The following is a 15,060-nucleotide window of genomic DNA, read 5'->3' as shown; positions in this document are numbered from 1 at the left end:
CAGCAAACTGGCTAGACGCTTTAAGTTTTACTAGTTTTGCAGATAAAAAAAGGAGGCAAGGGGTTGCTCTTTTCTAGTAATTAGTCCTAAAAGAAAAACATTAACTACTGGTCCACTTGGTAGATGTCCATTAAATTATACAAATACTTCATTTAAATCAACTTCAATCAGCTACATCAAAGGTACCTGTTCAACTCAAAGAGAATTAATAAAATCTGTTATCCCAAAGGCAAATGTGGTAAGATGAGAGTGGCAAACAATGAAAAGGGAGAAAAAAAAAAAAAAAAGGAAGGGGAGGATGGGCAAGGAAGGGAGGGAAACTGTTCTACGGCTATTAATCTTCAAAGAATCACATTTTCAATTTAACCAACAGACATTCTGAAAACTTCTTGAGTCACGTTCTTCACTTACACCACTGCTCTCGTACTGTATTTGATAAAGTTTAATACACTACATTGTCTTGGGGCTTTTTACTATGTTAGTTTTAGGCAATTTTTCTTCTCACTATTACCTTATCAGGGATGCCAGGCCTGAAAGTAAATAGAAACTGAAGATTACTCAAAATGTTTTTCAAAAACTATAAACTGGCAGATTACTTGTGTAATTTTGCATCTTTATTGTTCCTAGCTATTCTTAGACTCTTGATTTGCCACAACATATTCACATAGAGCACTGCATCTACCACACATTCCCATCCATTCACGAAACTCCTCACTGTACTCCACATTGACTTTTGGACATTGCAGTCTGTGGAGACAAGCAGCCTTTTAGTTGCTTTAAGCTGCTTGAAAGGGGAAATTTGCCTTTACCACACACAGACTCCATTCCCTCTCTTCCCAGATAATCCCACATTTTCTCTAGAGTGCCCTGCACTATGTATAGCACTGACTGCCCTCAAATCTTAAACTAAATAGTGTGTGTAACCCCTGACCTGAAAATGGTTTCTTTAACAAATCTCTTAAGTGGTGTGTATGCCAAACCTTAATCAACTTCAAAGCCTTTCCAACAACACAAAACACCCAGAGAAAAGGCGCAGCAATACAGAGTGAGAAGACTTTGGCTCCTCAATGTCCTAGAATAACTCTACTAGAAAATACCTTAATTTTTTTTATCTTTCAAAATTATTGCAAATTCCAAGAAAACAAGTCAAAATAAAATTAACCCAGAATACGAAAACCAGACTCCAATCATACTTAGGATTCTTTCAACAAAGTAGCAAAACCTAATTTGGCAAGCGATTTTCTTTTCTTTTCAGTAACTAGAAATGATTGTTCTTCTGTCTTATAATATGCATACATTACCACATAAGACTTTTTCAGGGAGCCTCTAGAGTGCCTGTTTGACAGCACATAAAAAAGCTCAACTTCCTTCAGGTAAGTATTGAAAAAATCTTTAGTACTTGCCCAAATACCGATGGAAATTTATTTCACAGTGATTAAAAATGGAAAGCTTTTACATTTTCCCTAGTACAGAAATAATTTCTGAAGTTAAGATTTCTTATAAATAAAATTAGTAAAAAAAATCACATTTTAGATGTTTATAATAAATATGAATGGCTTATATTTCTTAACACAAGGAGTAAGTGTTCAGTATTTGTTTATAAAACTTAAGAGACACAGGCCTTGTACATTTGGCTTCATTAACATCTTACAGTTTGCCCTCAGTCATATCCATCAACCCAAATAGCACCTCTACATAAAAGAGGAATTCAAATTATTTCAATGAAGTGCAGTATACTCTATTAGAGAGAACATGTTTTAATTAACAGTTCTAATACCAGTTACAGTGTACAGTACTTTTACCAATTTCCTGTGTTGTAATTATACAAGATAGGACAAAGAGACCAAATCATACAGCCCCACCACAGTACAGACACCAGTAAAGTTTTACCTGAAGAATAGCTGGAAAATTTGGCTTATAATATGCAATTCAGCATGTTTATTCAAAAGTGGGCAACATATTTCAGCACGAAGTCAGATTTCTGACAGCACAAAACTGCAGTCCAATTTAAGTACCATTTTGAGATTAAGAACACATGAAGGATTTAGATACCCATTGAAATAAACTGATCTGCAAGCAAAGTATTTTCTTATCAATGCTTTCACAGGTTTGATGGACATCGTCTCCTCTAGTAGAAAGTCTACCGTTACAAAAAATGAGCATTATTGGACAGTTTCAAATTGCAGTTTATGAGGAAAGGACATTCACATTTAGAACACTGACACTCCATCTTCTCCATTTTAATAGAATACTATGAAAACTCCCCCATCAGACTGAGCTATTATTATTCAGCCTCGAGTACATGCATTGTAACAACAATCCCAGCATCAAATCACTTCAGGTAGTGAAGAAGCTAAACTACAAGATCACATCAGCTTTCAAACCAGCTGAGAAGTTACAAAAGACAGGAGCTCAACATACACAGTGTAATACGGGAGGACGGGAGGACGCATGGACTTGAAGTTTCCTCTAGCTTCTGGGCTCTTTAAGAACTGGCAACTACAATATAAACATAGACTCCTGAAGGAAAAAAAAAATGAGGAGGATTCTTCCTAGAATACAGAAATTCAAAGTAAGTCAAAACATTTACTTATGTTGACTTTGGTAGCACAGCTCTTTGTAGATAAAGCAAGCAGCAAAACAATATGAAAAAGAATCTTGTTATGGCAGCTGAATGTTTGAACAAAGTTAAGACATAAAAAGCATTTCTAGAAAAACATCTGAAAGCATCATGACAGTGACAGTTGAAGCTGACTTGGAGTTTTTAAGTACTAGAATGTGACCACAAACTGTAAACACAGTTCACCAAATTGAAGAAAGTGTTATGAAGCTAACACAGAAGGAAGCTAGGGCAGATCTCATTTTAACATCTTATAAATACTTTTTTAAACCATTTCTTGCAGAAGGAAAAATACGTGAAATGAGCACACATTCAATTAGAAGTTAAGATATCAACAAATCTACAAACAGAACGTGAAAATAACGAAGGAAAAATTAGAAGCGTGTGCAAGAACTTTGGAAACACATCAATACTCAGGGAATTATTTAGACAACAGGGGAATGAAAATAAACCTAAAAACTAGGAAGAATAACATATAGTTTGCTTACCAAGACTGCAATTCAGTAGAATTGCAAAACCAGCTAATGCAATTTGGGAATGACTCCAAGCTAGAACATAATGTTTTCTCAAGAGAATTTTGGCACAACTAGAGTAAGAATATTATGGTTCTTTTCTGTGAATTAAATTAACTGAAAGACAAATTGGCAGATCTACAGAAGAGAGTGACTGAGAGAAATCACTAATTAAACTTCAAAGTTAATAAAAATGCCCTCTTAACTGCACAGATGGAATATTTAAGACTGTTTCATTACCATTTAGGAAAAATTTTACATTTTAAGAGATGCTTAATAATCCAGAGAAACTGAATTAGAAAAGAAGCAGCTTCCTAAAAATGAAGTGCAACATTAAAAAGAAAAAAGCACTGAAAACTGGTAACACAGACTAGGTAAACAGTTCAGATCTCTGGCAGCAGCAATGTTAAAGGAGAGATATAAAGGTGCAATTCCTCACAAATGTATTTGTACTGGCAGATATCTGATATAAATCCACATACACTGCAAGAGGACCCCTGGGAGAGGAAAAGTACCTTAAATGCACAGTACTGACGTGACAGATACATCCAAAATAGAAATATTCTTTGACTGAAAGCATATTACAGGATAGAACATTGTTATGCAGCAAATTATGCAGTAAAAAGTGTAGTGCATTGTTTAAACATTCCTAGTGTGCTGACAGCCTCTGAATGCTACAGAACAGCTGTTTCCAGCAGTAAATTATGGCTCTTAACTGAAAAAAAAGCTATTGAGTGTGCATCAACTCCTATAAACCAGTGCATTCTACAATTTTAAGATTCTGAAAGAAGAAACATTCTGTATCTTGTTAATTTACTCTTTTTTTCCAGGATAGATCTTCATATTGCTAGGCTATACTGATCTGGGGAAATGTAGGAGGATAGATTTGAAAATAAAATGCTTTGTTCCTACTCAGAAAAAAAATCAAGTCTTAACATGTAATAAGAGAAAGCATTACATAGTATCATCTAAAAGTCTCACTTTAAAGTTTAGATAAGTTATATCCCAATTGCACTTATATTTCTAATAAAAAATAACTCAAGTAAGTGTGTGTTACAGATGAGAGCTCAACAATACACAGAACTATGCAGCTGCACTATTTTCAGTTATTTACTCAAAGCACAGAGAAAAAAATCAAAACAATATTTTGTAGTTGCTCATGTGAAATATATAAACAAATGAAAACTACAACAACTGAAGCATCAGATGAACATTCAGTATGAAAACAAGAATTTTTAAAATTAAACTCAAATTAATCCTATGCACGTCTTCAGAATTCTGTTCTAAGTCAACACTTGCAATGAACTTAACAGAAAAAAGGACAGTAAGCAACAAACAACACTCTCATAAGGAATGAGTCCCTTTAGAATTTCCACAGTATTTATCTATATGAACATTTTAAATTTGAGGTGGTTTTAATATAGGAAATATCTTTGCTGACTTCTAGCCATTATAGAACAACCCTCTTTATGTGTTAAATAATTAACATATAATCCTTAAAGCTTTATCCTTGATAGCATTTATTCTACCATCATATGTCCACTATGTTACATGTTCTGTACTTTATGCCCACTTGTTTTATGTTGTGTTCTTTATGCATTCATTACATAAAAGAAATCTTATCATATGTTTTCAATGAGTATTAAGAACAAATCACATCTCAAGTAAAACTAAACTGGTCACATCTATGTTGCTCACTTAAATTTAGGTTTTTTATTACTTGTACAAATAGTTTGAAATTCTGCAATCAAGAAAAAAAATAATCAGACATCTTAAAACAGTTACATTCTGTCATTGTTACCTAGTTCCCTCATTCACATCCTTCCCATCACTGGGTGATAAATACTAAAAAGATTATCGTTTCTTGTACGTGTGTATTATTTAATCTTCCTTGTAAGTATAAATTTGCAACACAGTAGTAACACTGCAGGTATAGAAATAATGTTTCCTATCAGGCATATGAAAAGATTTAACACTCTACCACAGTTGATGCTGGTGTATTTATATAGAAGGCTTCTCACAAATCAGTTCAGTCTATGGGAGGTAGATGTTTGTCTATGAACTGTTTTACATCCATCATTTCCTGTTTAAAGATAAAAGTATGCATTAGTTGAAGTCCTCTACTACTATATAATCAGTTACACTAAACCATGCTTTAAAATCTGAGTTATAATTAGCAGCTGGGCTAGAAATATTGAGCAATTAGTTACTTGATTACCACTCTGCACACAAGTCAAGGCTGATAACTCCATGGCACTATGCACTCAGAAGAGCCTAAAATATAAGGGGAAAAAAAAGCAAAGACTACCTTTTCTCTCCCTCTGAAGTTGAACAGGCAAACTAGGTATTAACCATCAAGTGATCTTGATAGTACCAGGCTGACTATAGGTTTCAATGTAGCTAAGACCATAGCTTCCTGTATACTTTAAACTTTTAAAAGTCAGCAGCAGCATGAAAAGCCAGCAACTCCTCCTCCTAACCACTCAGTTTCATTTTCAGCATGCTTCCTTCCTTAAGGAAGAGCAATACAGCAAACTAGACTAAGAAAGTAATCCCTGGTAATCTTTTTTTTTTTTTTTTTAAATTAAGTCACTGTTGTAAGAAAGAACATATTACTAACATATTTGTGTAACAACTCACAATATTACAGTCTAATTGCAAGACTACTCTACAAATGTTACAAAGAGGTTGTTCGAAGCTACAGTTCTCACAAGATGCAACAATCTCAATTAACAATGTTACGGCTGCTGACAAATGGCAAATCTGTCCTTTGCCTTCTCTTTGATTTCTTGCTCCTATCACTCCTACCCTCCTTACAGGCTGCAGCTTTTGCCATTTTAGCAAATTGAGATGATTCAAGGAAGTTTCTGATTTGCCCCAGAGCTGGCACAAGGAGGAAGTGAGGGCCAGGAGGTCATGAGTAGAGAGAGTCCACCCCTTTCTGGCAGCAGGAAGTTATTACATCAGCTCAGCTGGTTGCTGAGCCAGAACCATAAACACAGGTTCTGAGGCTGCCTCTTCCACAGTGTCAGCCCTCCCTCCACAGAACTACCAGGATTCTTCTCTCCAAAATACCATCTTGGATTTATGCTATAAGAATTTGTCTTTTAATTTTAATTAGTTTTTTTAACTAAGCAAATTTTGGGGAAAAGAGCATTTTATAGACCAAGTTGCCTAGTCCCTAAAATACAATCTTATGAGGAAGTTCTCACTAGTTATATCAACTTTTGCTTTGAATGCTTTTTTTTTAGCCCAGAATTCAGTTACTCACCAAAACAAGTAGCACGAAGCACTTATTAATTAAAAAATAATAAACTAAACCAAAACCAACTGAACTGACAAAAACTAACCCCCTCCGAAAAAAGAAGCCCATAAATATCAGTTTTGAGGGAAAAGAATTTACTATATCCAACTAAAACAGGGTGTATTAAGAAAACTACCTCAAGAGATGAACTATGCATCATGCCAGAGTAAGTCTTGAAGGTTACATTGGCTGGATTTATCATGGTCTTCAGCTTCTCCACAGTGAGGGAACCAAACATGACAGGAACTAGAGGGTCACAGTCCCCATGGCACTGAAGAACAGCAATATCCTTGTTGACACCACTGATAGGGCCCTGGGAGGGGTGGGATTAGACAGGAGAAGAGAAGAAAGAGACACAAAGTGGAGATGAGGCTAACACTTTGGAAATAAAATAACCCCATGCACCCTGTGGCATGACAGGCAAATTGAATTCTGAGGGGAAATAGTACAAAGTATAGTCTGCAAGCAGCTCCTTATGAAGTAAGCTCTGCACCTGACAACACATTAAGCCCAAAGACCTGCAAATAAAATTTTGGCAAAAAGTTTTGCATACAGAAAGACATAATTTCTGGCCAAGTAAAATACCTGAGACTTTGCACAAACACCCAGTCTCTAATGAGATAGTGCCTTGCAGATGGAACAAATGGCAGACAGAAAATTAACCTTCAAAGAAAATTTGTTACATCCTTTAAATTTCCTAGTAGTGTCATTTTACGCAAAAATAGCTACTTAAGTGTAACACTTGAGTGTTTCTTCTTTTTCCTTACTTAACAAAATCTAAAATTTTAGGGCCCTGTTTTAAAAACTTCCAAATTATTAAACAACAGTCATCATCCAGTAAAAACAATGAGCACTAATTCTTGCACAAGATTCCATCTTCAGATATACTCATTCACCAAGTGCAAATCATCATAGAAAAGAGACAAATACCTGAGGAAAAGAGGCCCGTAGAGGAAGCCAACAGCTGAGGGCTATGACACCTGCTAATTTTTGATGTGTTGTAAGAGCTGTATACAGTGATAAAGCACCTCCCTAAAATAAAGAGATAAAAGTATTAGAAAAATGACAGTCAAGTTCTTTTTAATGTTGGCTTCAAAATCTCTGATTTCTCCTTAAAAGTCTTTTCCTATTTATTCTTCTTTAGAGCCAACAACTAAAACCAGTATTTACGTATAACATTTGTTTTGCCTTTTCTCCTCCCCTCCAAGTCCCTGTGGTCAATTCAGAAGTAAGCCAGCAAATTTACTGTTATTAACAGCAGTCAAAAAAACCCCAAAAGTATTATCACTAGTTTAATATTTAATTTATTTGCATGTAGACTGGGGAAGTTGATGTATGGACCAATTAATCTACTAACCTACCTACCACAGATGCCTGAAAAGTATGAAGGAAAAGATTTCCCAAATAAATCCAGAACACCAAATATCTACCAAATTCAATTAAAAATACTACCAAAAATTTCAAGCAAAACCATGTAGGTTATGTGCATGAAGATTTTAAACAGACTATTTATTTTAGTAGCTTTTTTACACATTCATGTTCCAGTGAACAGTAATTATTTGCATAAAACCCAAAAACTTCATTTGTTAAAGCAAAGGAAAATTGACACCTTAAAATTTTAGAGGCATCTAACATCAGCTGATTTCAATTAAATGTCTGTGTTTCCCAAGTTAATAAGGCTAGGTAACTTTCCTAGAAAAAAGACAATGGTTCTTTCCAACCATACCTTACCTGAGAAAAGCCTCCCAGAATAATTCTATTAGAAGGAATTCCATTTTTTACTTCTTGATCTATCAGTGCTTTAACTGCAACATAAATAAAGGCCAGTTGTTAAAATCCACTCCCTTCTCTAGAAAGTCCAGAAGAGGAAAGATACTTTCTTCCTGGCATCAAGAGAAAGGTACTGGAAGGAAAATCTAGGCTGCCATACATTAAAAGTACCAGAAGATCTACAGCACAGTCAGAAATTTCAGTGCCACTGTATCATTTCCAAAGAGAAAAACTTGCAAGTAGGTGTTGCAAAAGCACCAGTGCTGGGAAGATGGTATCCTCTTCCACGTAAAAACAACAAAACTGGATGCTAATACTGCTCTGACGTGCTGCACTTCCCAAAAGCTCTTAAAAAACCCCTACACTTGTTCCCATATTTCAGAGTAAGAAGTGTTTATATTGGTGAATTACTCTAGTTACCAATAAAGGTAAAAAAACAAAAAATAAACAATCTAGCTAAACTTTGGTCAGTGATAATACCATATACACATATTCTTTTCCCTAAAAAAATATTGTCTTTGGAAAACCTGTTTGATAGTTGATAGTTCATTTTCAAGAATACCTGGAAGTACTTTTAAGACATAAAAAAATACTCCTAAATATACCATTCTCTGCCGCCTGCTTGATCCCAGCTTCATCTTCCTGTGAATCTGGAGAAAGTCCAATGATATCAAACCTTACAAAAACATCAACAAGAGCATTACTCATTAGAGCATCCATTCCACTTCCTTAATACACAAATAATGACATTTGGATGTTTTCCAGACAAAAACGTTAGCTGTCATATTGTTGAGTACCAACTACCCATAGATCACAAGAAACAGTGCACAATCTGTGAATGTGGCTTAAAAGACTAGATCCAGTCAACAAAGCTTTTCTGAGTTTTGACATCTTCTGTTATTTACTGCAGATTAAGCAGCACAGTTTTGATATTTGCTCAAAAAATAGTAGCAGGAATTTTGCTGCACGTACAAATTAAAATATGGTTTGAAGAAATACAAGAAAACCAAACACAAGTTACTTTAAGGGGAGGAAAAAAAAGCCCAAAATCCAATAAAACTGAAGACTGGTTTAAGATCATTGAAATCTACCATATTTTTCTTTTTCTCTATTCAAAATGGATATTCTAAAGAACAGTTTCTACATATCCCACCAACCCACCAGATATTACTAGTAGCAATAATATTTCCACTCCAATCTCTACTTCTAGTGACTTTGAATTCAGACACAATGCATACTACAGAACATACCCACAAAATAAAATGGGATTTTGTTCTAAAATATACAGATTAGTCCTGAGGAATAGTCACTACCGCAGATACAAAAGGATAATTAGAATGTACTCATGACAGCCCTTTTATAAGAACAGAACTAAAGCAAAAAGCTTTTTACACACTTGCATGTGATTAAAACCAGATACTCAGGTTGTTCATGATTTTAAATTAAGAACAATGAGTTCATAGCCCCAGACATAATTTGATTAGAACCGTCTGCATTTGAACAAATACTTACCATGATGGCATAGACATGTTCATGTTCAAAGAAACAGGCATAACTGGCCTAGAAATGAGAATGAACACTCCTGATGTAAGATATATACTGAAATGTAATAATGCAGATGCAGTAACATCATGAAATTACATATCCTCTAACTCTGTCTTACTTTTAAGCAGTAATTAACATCAGCTGCTTTGCAGCATCTGTTGAATAAACTCTTGAAACCTGCCAGCCCAAACACATTTAATATTCAGGGTTGAATTACCACTCTCTATGGAGAACAAGCAAAATGTTAATGGTTTGCTTTAAATGTGTCTGAGTGCATATATCTCATATACGCATTTTTAATATACATCTATTATTTACTTATTTGAAATTAAGAGTTGTTTCTCACAGTTCCATTGACGTGTTCAGTGGTTTAAGGCACCTTATACAGCAGAAACCAGCCAAAAGCAGCACGTGGTGGATGGAGCCTGGCCACACGTGCTTCTGTCAACAGCTGAATCTGCTTAGCAGTGCTTGCCCTCACTTCTGGACTCCACCCCTGTGCTGCTGTGTCTTCTCAGCCACAGCAAGACAGCTTCAATGGATCATGCTATGGATCAAAGCTGGCTTTGGTTTTAATCTATAGGAACTGAGCAGCATAAGTTCTGCAGGGAAGGACTGAAAGAAGACAAAGGGCAAGTAAAGAAAACAGCAGATATTGCTAAGCTCCTGTTGAATGGTTCAGCAAAGCTTGGCTGTGTGGTAAAACAAATGAATAAACCACAGCTCAGTAATACACCAAAACATTGCTTCCTTCTCTCCCTATCATCTCTGCTCCCCATCTGCCAAGACCACTGGAGCAAGAGACAATCTGAATTTTGTGTTAAAATAAATTAAGATTATACTTTATTAGTTTTTCTACCACCAAGTCAATAGCAGATAGATCTTACTGCCTTATTTACTGATGCCTGACCATGCTTAGAAGTATTTCAGTTCTCAAATTGCACACAAGAACAGCTCAAATTGCATTATTTGCTGAAAATATCAATATCCTGTCAAACTTTAAATTTCTTTGTAGCCTACAGAAAGTTTCAATCTACTATACACACTGGCAAGTTTAAGTACATGTAGCTAATGCAAATTACGTGTAACAGTAAGTAAAATAATATTTAAAAAATTAAGTCCTTGATAAAACTGTTTTTGACAAAGGACTGTAGAGGGGAAAAAAGAAACCAACAAACAGCTCAATCCACTGAAAAAAAAAGTCAAAATAATATAACTTTGTATCTAAAACTTTACAAATAAAAATACAGTTTTGCCTCTAAGTAAACCACATAGAATTTCCTGAAAACAAAACAAAACAAAAAAACAAACAAAACAAAAAATTTAATAGCATCAACACTATTTTTAAATGGGCTTTTATATAAAAAAAATGAAATGTAGAGATGGCCAGATACCATCTCACTTCTGAGATGTCTCTCTGACATCTGTGCAAGTGTCTTGACAGTTGATGTCTCTACAGGAAAAGGTAAAATGAGAAAGTTACAAACTTACGCATGTGGGCAAATGTATTTCACGTGGGGGCTTTTGATACCAGCAAGGGCCTCTGACCATCCGTGCCTGTCAACAAAAACATATTCAGTTGCATTCATGTTTTGGTTTAGTTCTTATTTCCAAGTTAGTGCATCAGCACAGACCAAGTATGAAACATGCTGAATTAGATCAATATAAACACACTTCTAGAAAATGTTTACATAAACCACAGTATACTATGAATGTAGTACTAAACTTAGAAGGTTTGTTCAGCCCTTGAATGCTTGTGGCATATATGCAGTCAGGAAGACTTGATCTAATTTGGCTGCCACAGTTGCGGTGCAGCTACAGAAATATCACTTTGGCTCCAGGCAAAGCCCACTCTATATCTGTCTGGCTTTATTAATTTGTGTGCCACAACAGATGCACACAGGTATCCTGCTTCCAGGCAGCTCAGAGACAGCTCCTCTGACAGCCAACTTGGCATTCTGTGAACCACAATTCCTGACGTGGAACAGTAGCAAACTGACACCTAAGCTAACTCCACATGGAGCCAACCCAATCAATCAGCCCTATTAACTTCAGCACAGCTTGAATGGTCTTGGATTCAGGCAGTCCTGAGCAACACCCCAGACTGCAGCAGCTTTTTAATCTCAAGCAGATACTGTACATGAATGTCCATAACAAAACAAGATCTGCACACAGCAGGTGAGTTAATGAACTTCCTCCAAACCAGAACACTGGGGACCGTAAGGTCAAGGCTCACTCCAGGCCGACCTTGACCCAAATCTGAGCCCATGCACAACCACTGCATGTGCCTATACTTGGCTTTCCAGAGCACTCAATAGCACTCATATTTCCTGATTTTTCTCATCATTCAGTATTCCTAACTCACACACTAAATTACATATTGGAAATCCGGTTCTAAGCAGAAAACACCATTAACAAATCCATCGGTGATACAGTTAAACTAATCAGAGCAACAGCAGACCAGCCATGAAAGCATGTTTGGTTTAGTTTTAATATCATCCTGAAAAGTCAATTAATGTATGCCACCTGAAGCTGAAGGCATTTCCAACACACTGACATCACAGATATTTGAAGCACTGACTGTATCTCAGCCTACTTCCTATCAGGACTTTTAGATATATTATTAACGAATTGCAGGAAATACGACTTGCACAATATTTGCAGTACCACAGAAGGCGGCTGAATAAGAATCTAAAGGAGAAATATGACTGAGAAAAAAATAGTTAGATAAGAATTTGGGGATGTTTTCTAGCCAATTACAAGAACTAATTTGACAAATTTTGAAAACAACATCATGTACCTATTAATGCAGACTCCTTAGAACAATTCTCTATGTTGCACCTTTTGTTCAGATTTTGACAAGAATGTACCAATCTTTAAGTGCCATTTATATAGGAGCTAAGAAGAAAAAAAAAAAAAAAAAAAAAAAAAAAAAAAAAAAAGCATGTAACCTCTGTTAGACACTTTCCAGAGTAGGAAAAATACAGCTGGTAAATGGAAATGATCAATTTAGAGATTCATGTGAAGTGGAACAGGTCAGTTTAAACTGGGAAAAGTTATAAAACTGTTAATAGGTTTGCTTCAGACAATTTTTTGGGTAACTACTACAGCTTTTACTTAAAAAAAAACCGCAAACAGCAGTATGTCAAAGGCAGTCTGTCTAATCTAATCTGCAGCAGACTAGAAGAATAAATCCACCTAAACCACTGCATTTCCACAGACATGTCATGTCTTGTCAAATGCAGACATTCCAGTATGCTCAGGGCATTTGCAAGATTGAGGCTGTGCATTAGCTCTGACACCTGGGAATACAACCTAGGTTAAAGAAAATGCCTCTATTTTTTACCCCTTGCCAAAACCAACATCAAGCAAGGATTCAAATTCCAAAAGCTCAAAAGATTCTGCAATCACTTGCTAAACATTTGGTGCCAAGATGCAGGCAGTGCTGCCTCAGCCACGTTCTACCAGCAGAAAGGAAGAGGGGTAATGCAAACAAGGTGTTGTGTCAGCACAACAGATCACAGCAAAAGCCTCCACTTGTAGAATACTGCCAAGTGCATGGACTTGACTCTCTTTTAACTTACTAAATGCCCAGGCTAATGCAAGTTTTAATTCTGACAGCTAACTTCCGTTAGCTCTTTGGAAAAAATAACATGGCAAGTTTCAACCTAGAGGCAACATTCAAGTTCCAGGTGACAACAAAAAAAGGTTCTTAAAAAAAATATTATGTAATTTTGGCCACACAGACAAAGCATTCACGCTACTTATTTTCAGTATCTAAGTGTCAATTCCTTTAAAGTCTTCCACTAAAAAGGCTTCAACACTCTCTTAAAGTGTTAGTTCAATGGCTTTAATGAATGCATGCATATTTCTGGGCACACACAAGCTTCAAACAGAAACATTACACCAGAGCTAGAATGCCTCCCAGAAATTCTCTACTCTTTCCATTTCTATTCAAACATGGAAATAACAGGAACAAGGCAACAGGGCATTACACATTTTATTTGGGTGGGGTTTTTTTTTTGGAGTCTGAAGATGGTATTTTAGAGACAGAAATCTGCAGACATTAGGTGACCACTTCGGAGTTTGCTTATCCAGATCAAAGAGGTCTGGATTTTAGTGTAAGTACAACATATTGATGAAGAAACCACGAACTAACTGCAGCTATTGGCAAACCAACAATCCACATGAATGGAATAAAAAAGAACTCTAAATTTAGAGAAACACAGGAATAACCAGAAACCGACTCTCAGGAAAGCAAATGATCAGAAAACCACAGACTTCTTTTTCTACAAAGTTTGTCTCAGGAACAACAGAGAGATCACATTCAGACCAAATTAGGTGAGTAAAGTTTTCGAGGACTTAGTGGAAAATTTTAATTAGTCACCATCATTTGCAGGAGACACGAAGTTTTATCTGTTGTTGGCCGCCACATTCAGTAAAGGGCAAAATAAGAAGCTTAAGTAAATTTTAACTGCTCACGTGTTTAAAATATGCAGATTATATTTGAAACTATACTAGCTATTGAGTACGCAATAGATCAGAATACACACCCGGTATCTCCTAATCCGTGAAGAAAAATGACCTGAGGGAAACAGAACAACAACAAAAGAAAGACAACAAAGGTAGAGGTTTAGGATCACTAAACAGCCAAACGCACCTCGCCCACGAGCCCCAGGCGCCCAGCCAAGGTCAGGCACAGTTCGGAGCACGGCACCACTTTCTCCCAAGAAAACTCCGCTTGGCTCACTTCCCCTCCCCGGCCCCGCCGCCATCAGCGGCCGCTCCCCGCGGGCACCGCTGACCTTCCAGGTGCCGAGCCCGGCCCGCCTCTGGTGGGGAAGGAAGAGGACAGACCCGCCGGGGCCGTGCCGTGCCGTGCCGTGCCGTGCCGTGCCGCCCGCCATCCCCTCAGCCCGCGGCCGCGCCTCGCCCCCCCGCCCGCCCGCGGCCGCCGCGCCAACAAAGCGGGGCGGCAGCGCTCCCGGCCCGCGCCCCCGCCCGCACTCACGGCGGCCGTGGCCTTCCTGGCGGCCGGGACGATGGCGGGGAGAGGAGCCGACATGTTGTTGCCGCACATGCACCGGGCTGCGGGGCGGCCGGCGGGACACGGGCCAGCGGCGGGGAGGCGGCGCGGGAGGGCGGCGGGAGCCGGGTGGGAGGGGCGCGGGCGGGCGGGCGCCTTGTGCTCTGCTATAAGGCCCGGGGGGGGAAAAGGAAATTACGGTGTTCTTAAATCGGTAAAATATAAAAGGCTAAGTCACGGGAAGGCAGGAAAACCAGCACAAATATAGTAAACAGCACGGTTA

General features: G+C 37.4%; 1 protein-coding gene across 1 annotated transcript; it reads right to left on the bottom strand.

The window, feature by feature from the left end:
* Positions 1 to 1,923: 1,923 nt before the first annotated feature.
* On the bottom strand, positions 1,924 to 14,905 carry LYPLA1 (lysophospholipase 1). The gene is made up of 9 exons (XM_066181382.1): positions 14,763 to 14,905; positions 14,305 to 14,336; positions 11,243 to 11,308; positions 9,719 to 9,766; positions 8,812 to 8,882; positions 8,168 to 8,241; positions 7,367 to 7,468; positions 6,573 to 6,749; positions 1,924 to 5,215 (listed from the first exon to the last, which is right to left on the bottom strand). Exons 1-9 carry the CDS (start codon positions 14,829 to 14,831, stop codon positions 5,162 to 5,164), a joined length of 693 nt encoding a protein of 230 aa, XP_066037479.1. The 5' UTR covers positions 14,832 to 14,905; the 3' UTR covers positions 1,924 to 5,161.
* Positions 14,906 to 15,060: the final 155 nt, after the last annotated feature.

This window comes from Chamaea fasciata, unplaced genomic scaffold (assembly GCF_029207755.1).
Source record: "Chamaea fasciata isolate MVZ Bird 193981 ecotype frontalis unplaced genomic scaffold, bChaFas1.0.hap1 SCAF_1, whole genome shotgun sequence".
Classification (NCBI taxonomy): Eukaryota; Metazoa; Chordata; class Aves; order Passeriformes; family Sylviidae; genus Chamaea; species Chamaea fasciata.
This window is presented reverse-complemented; position numbering and strand designations above follow the sequence as displayed.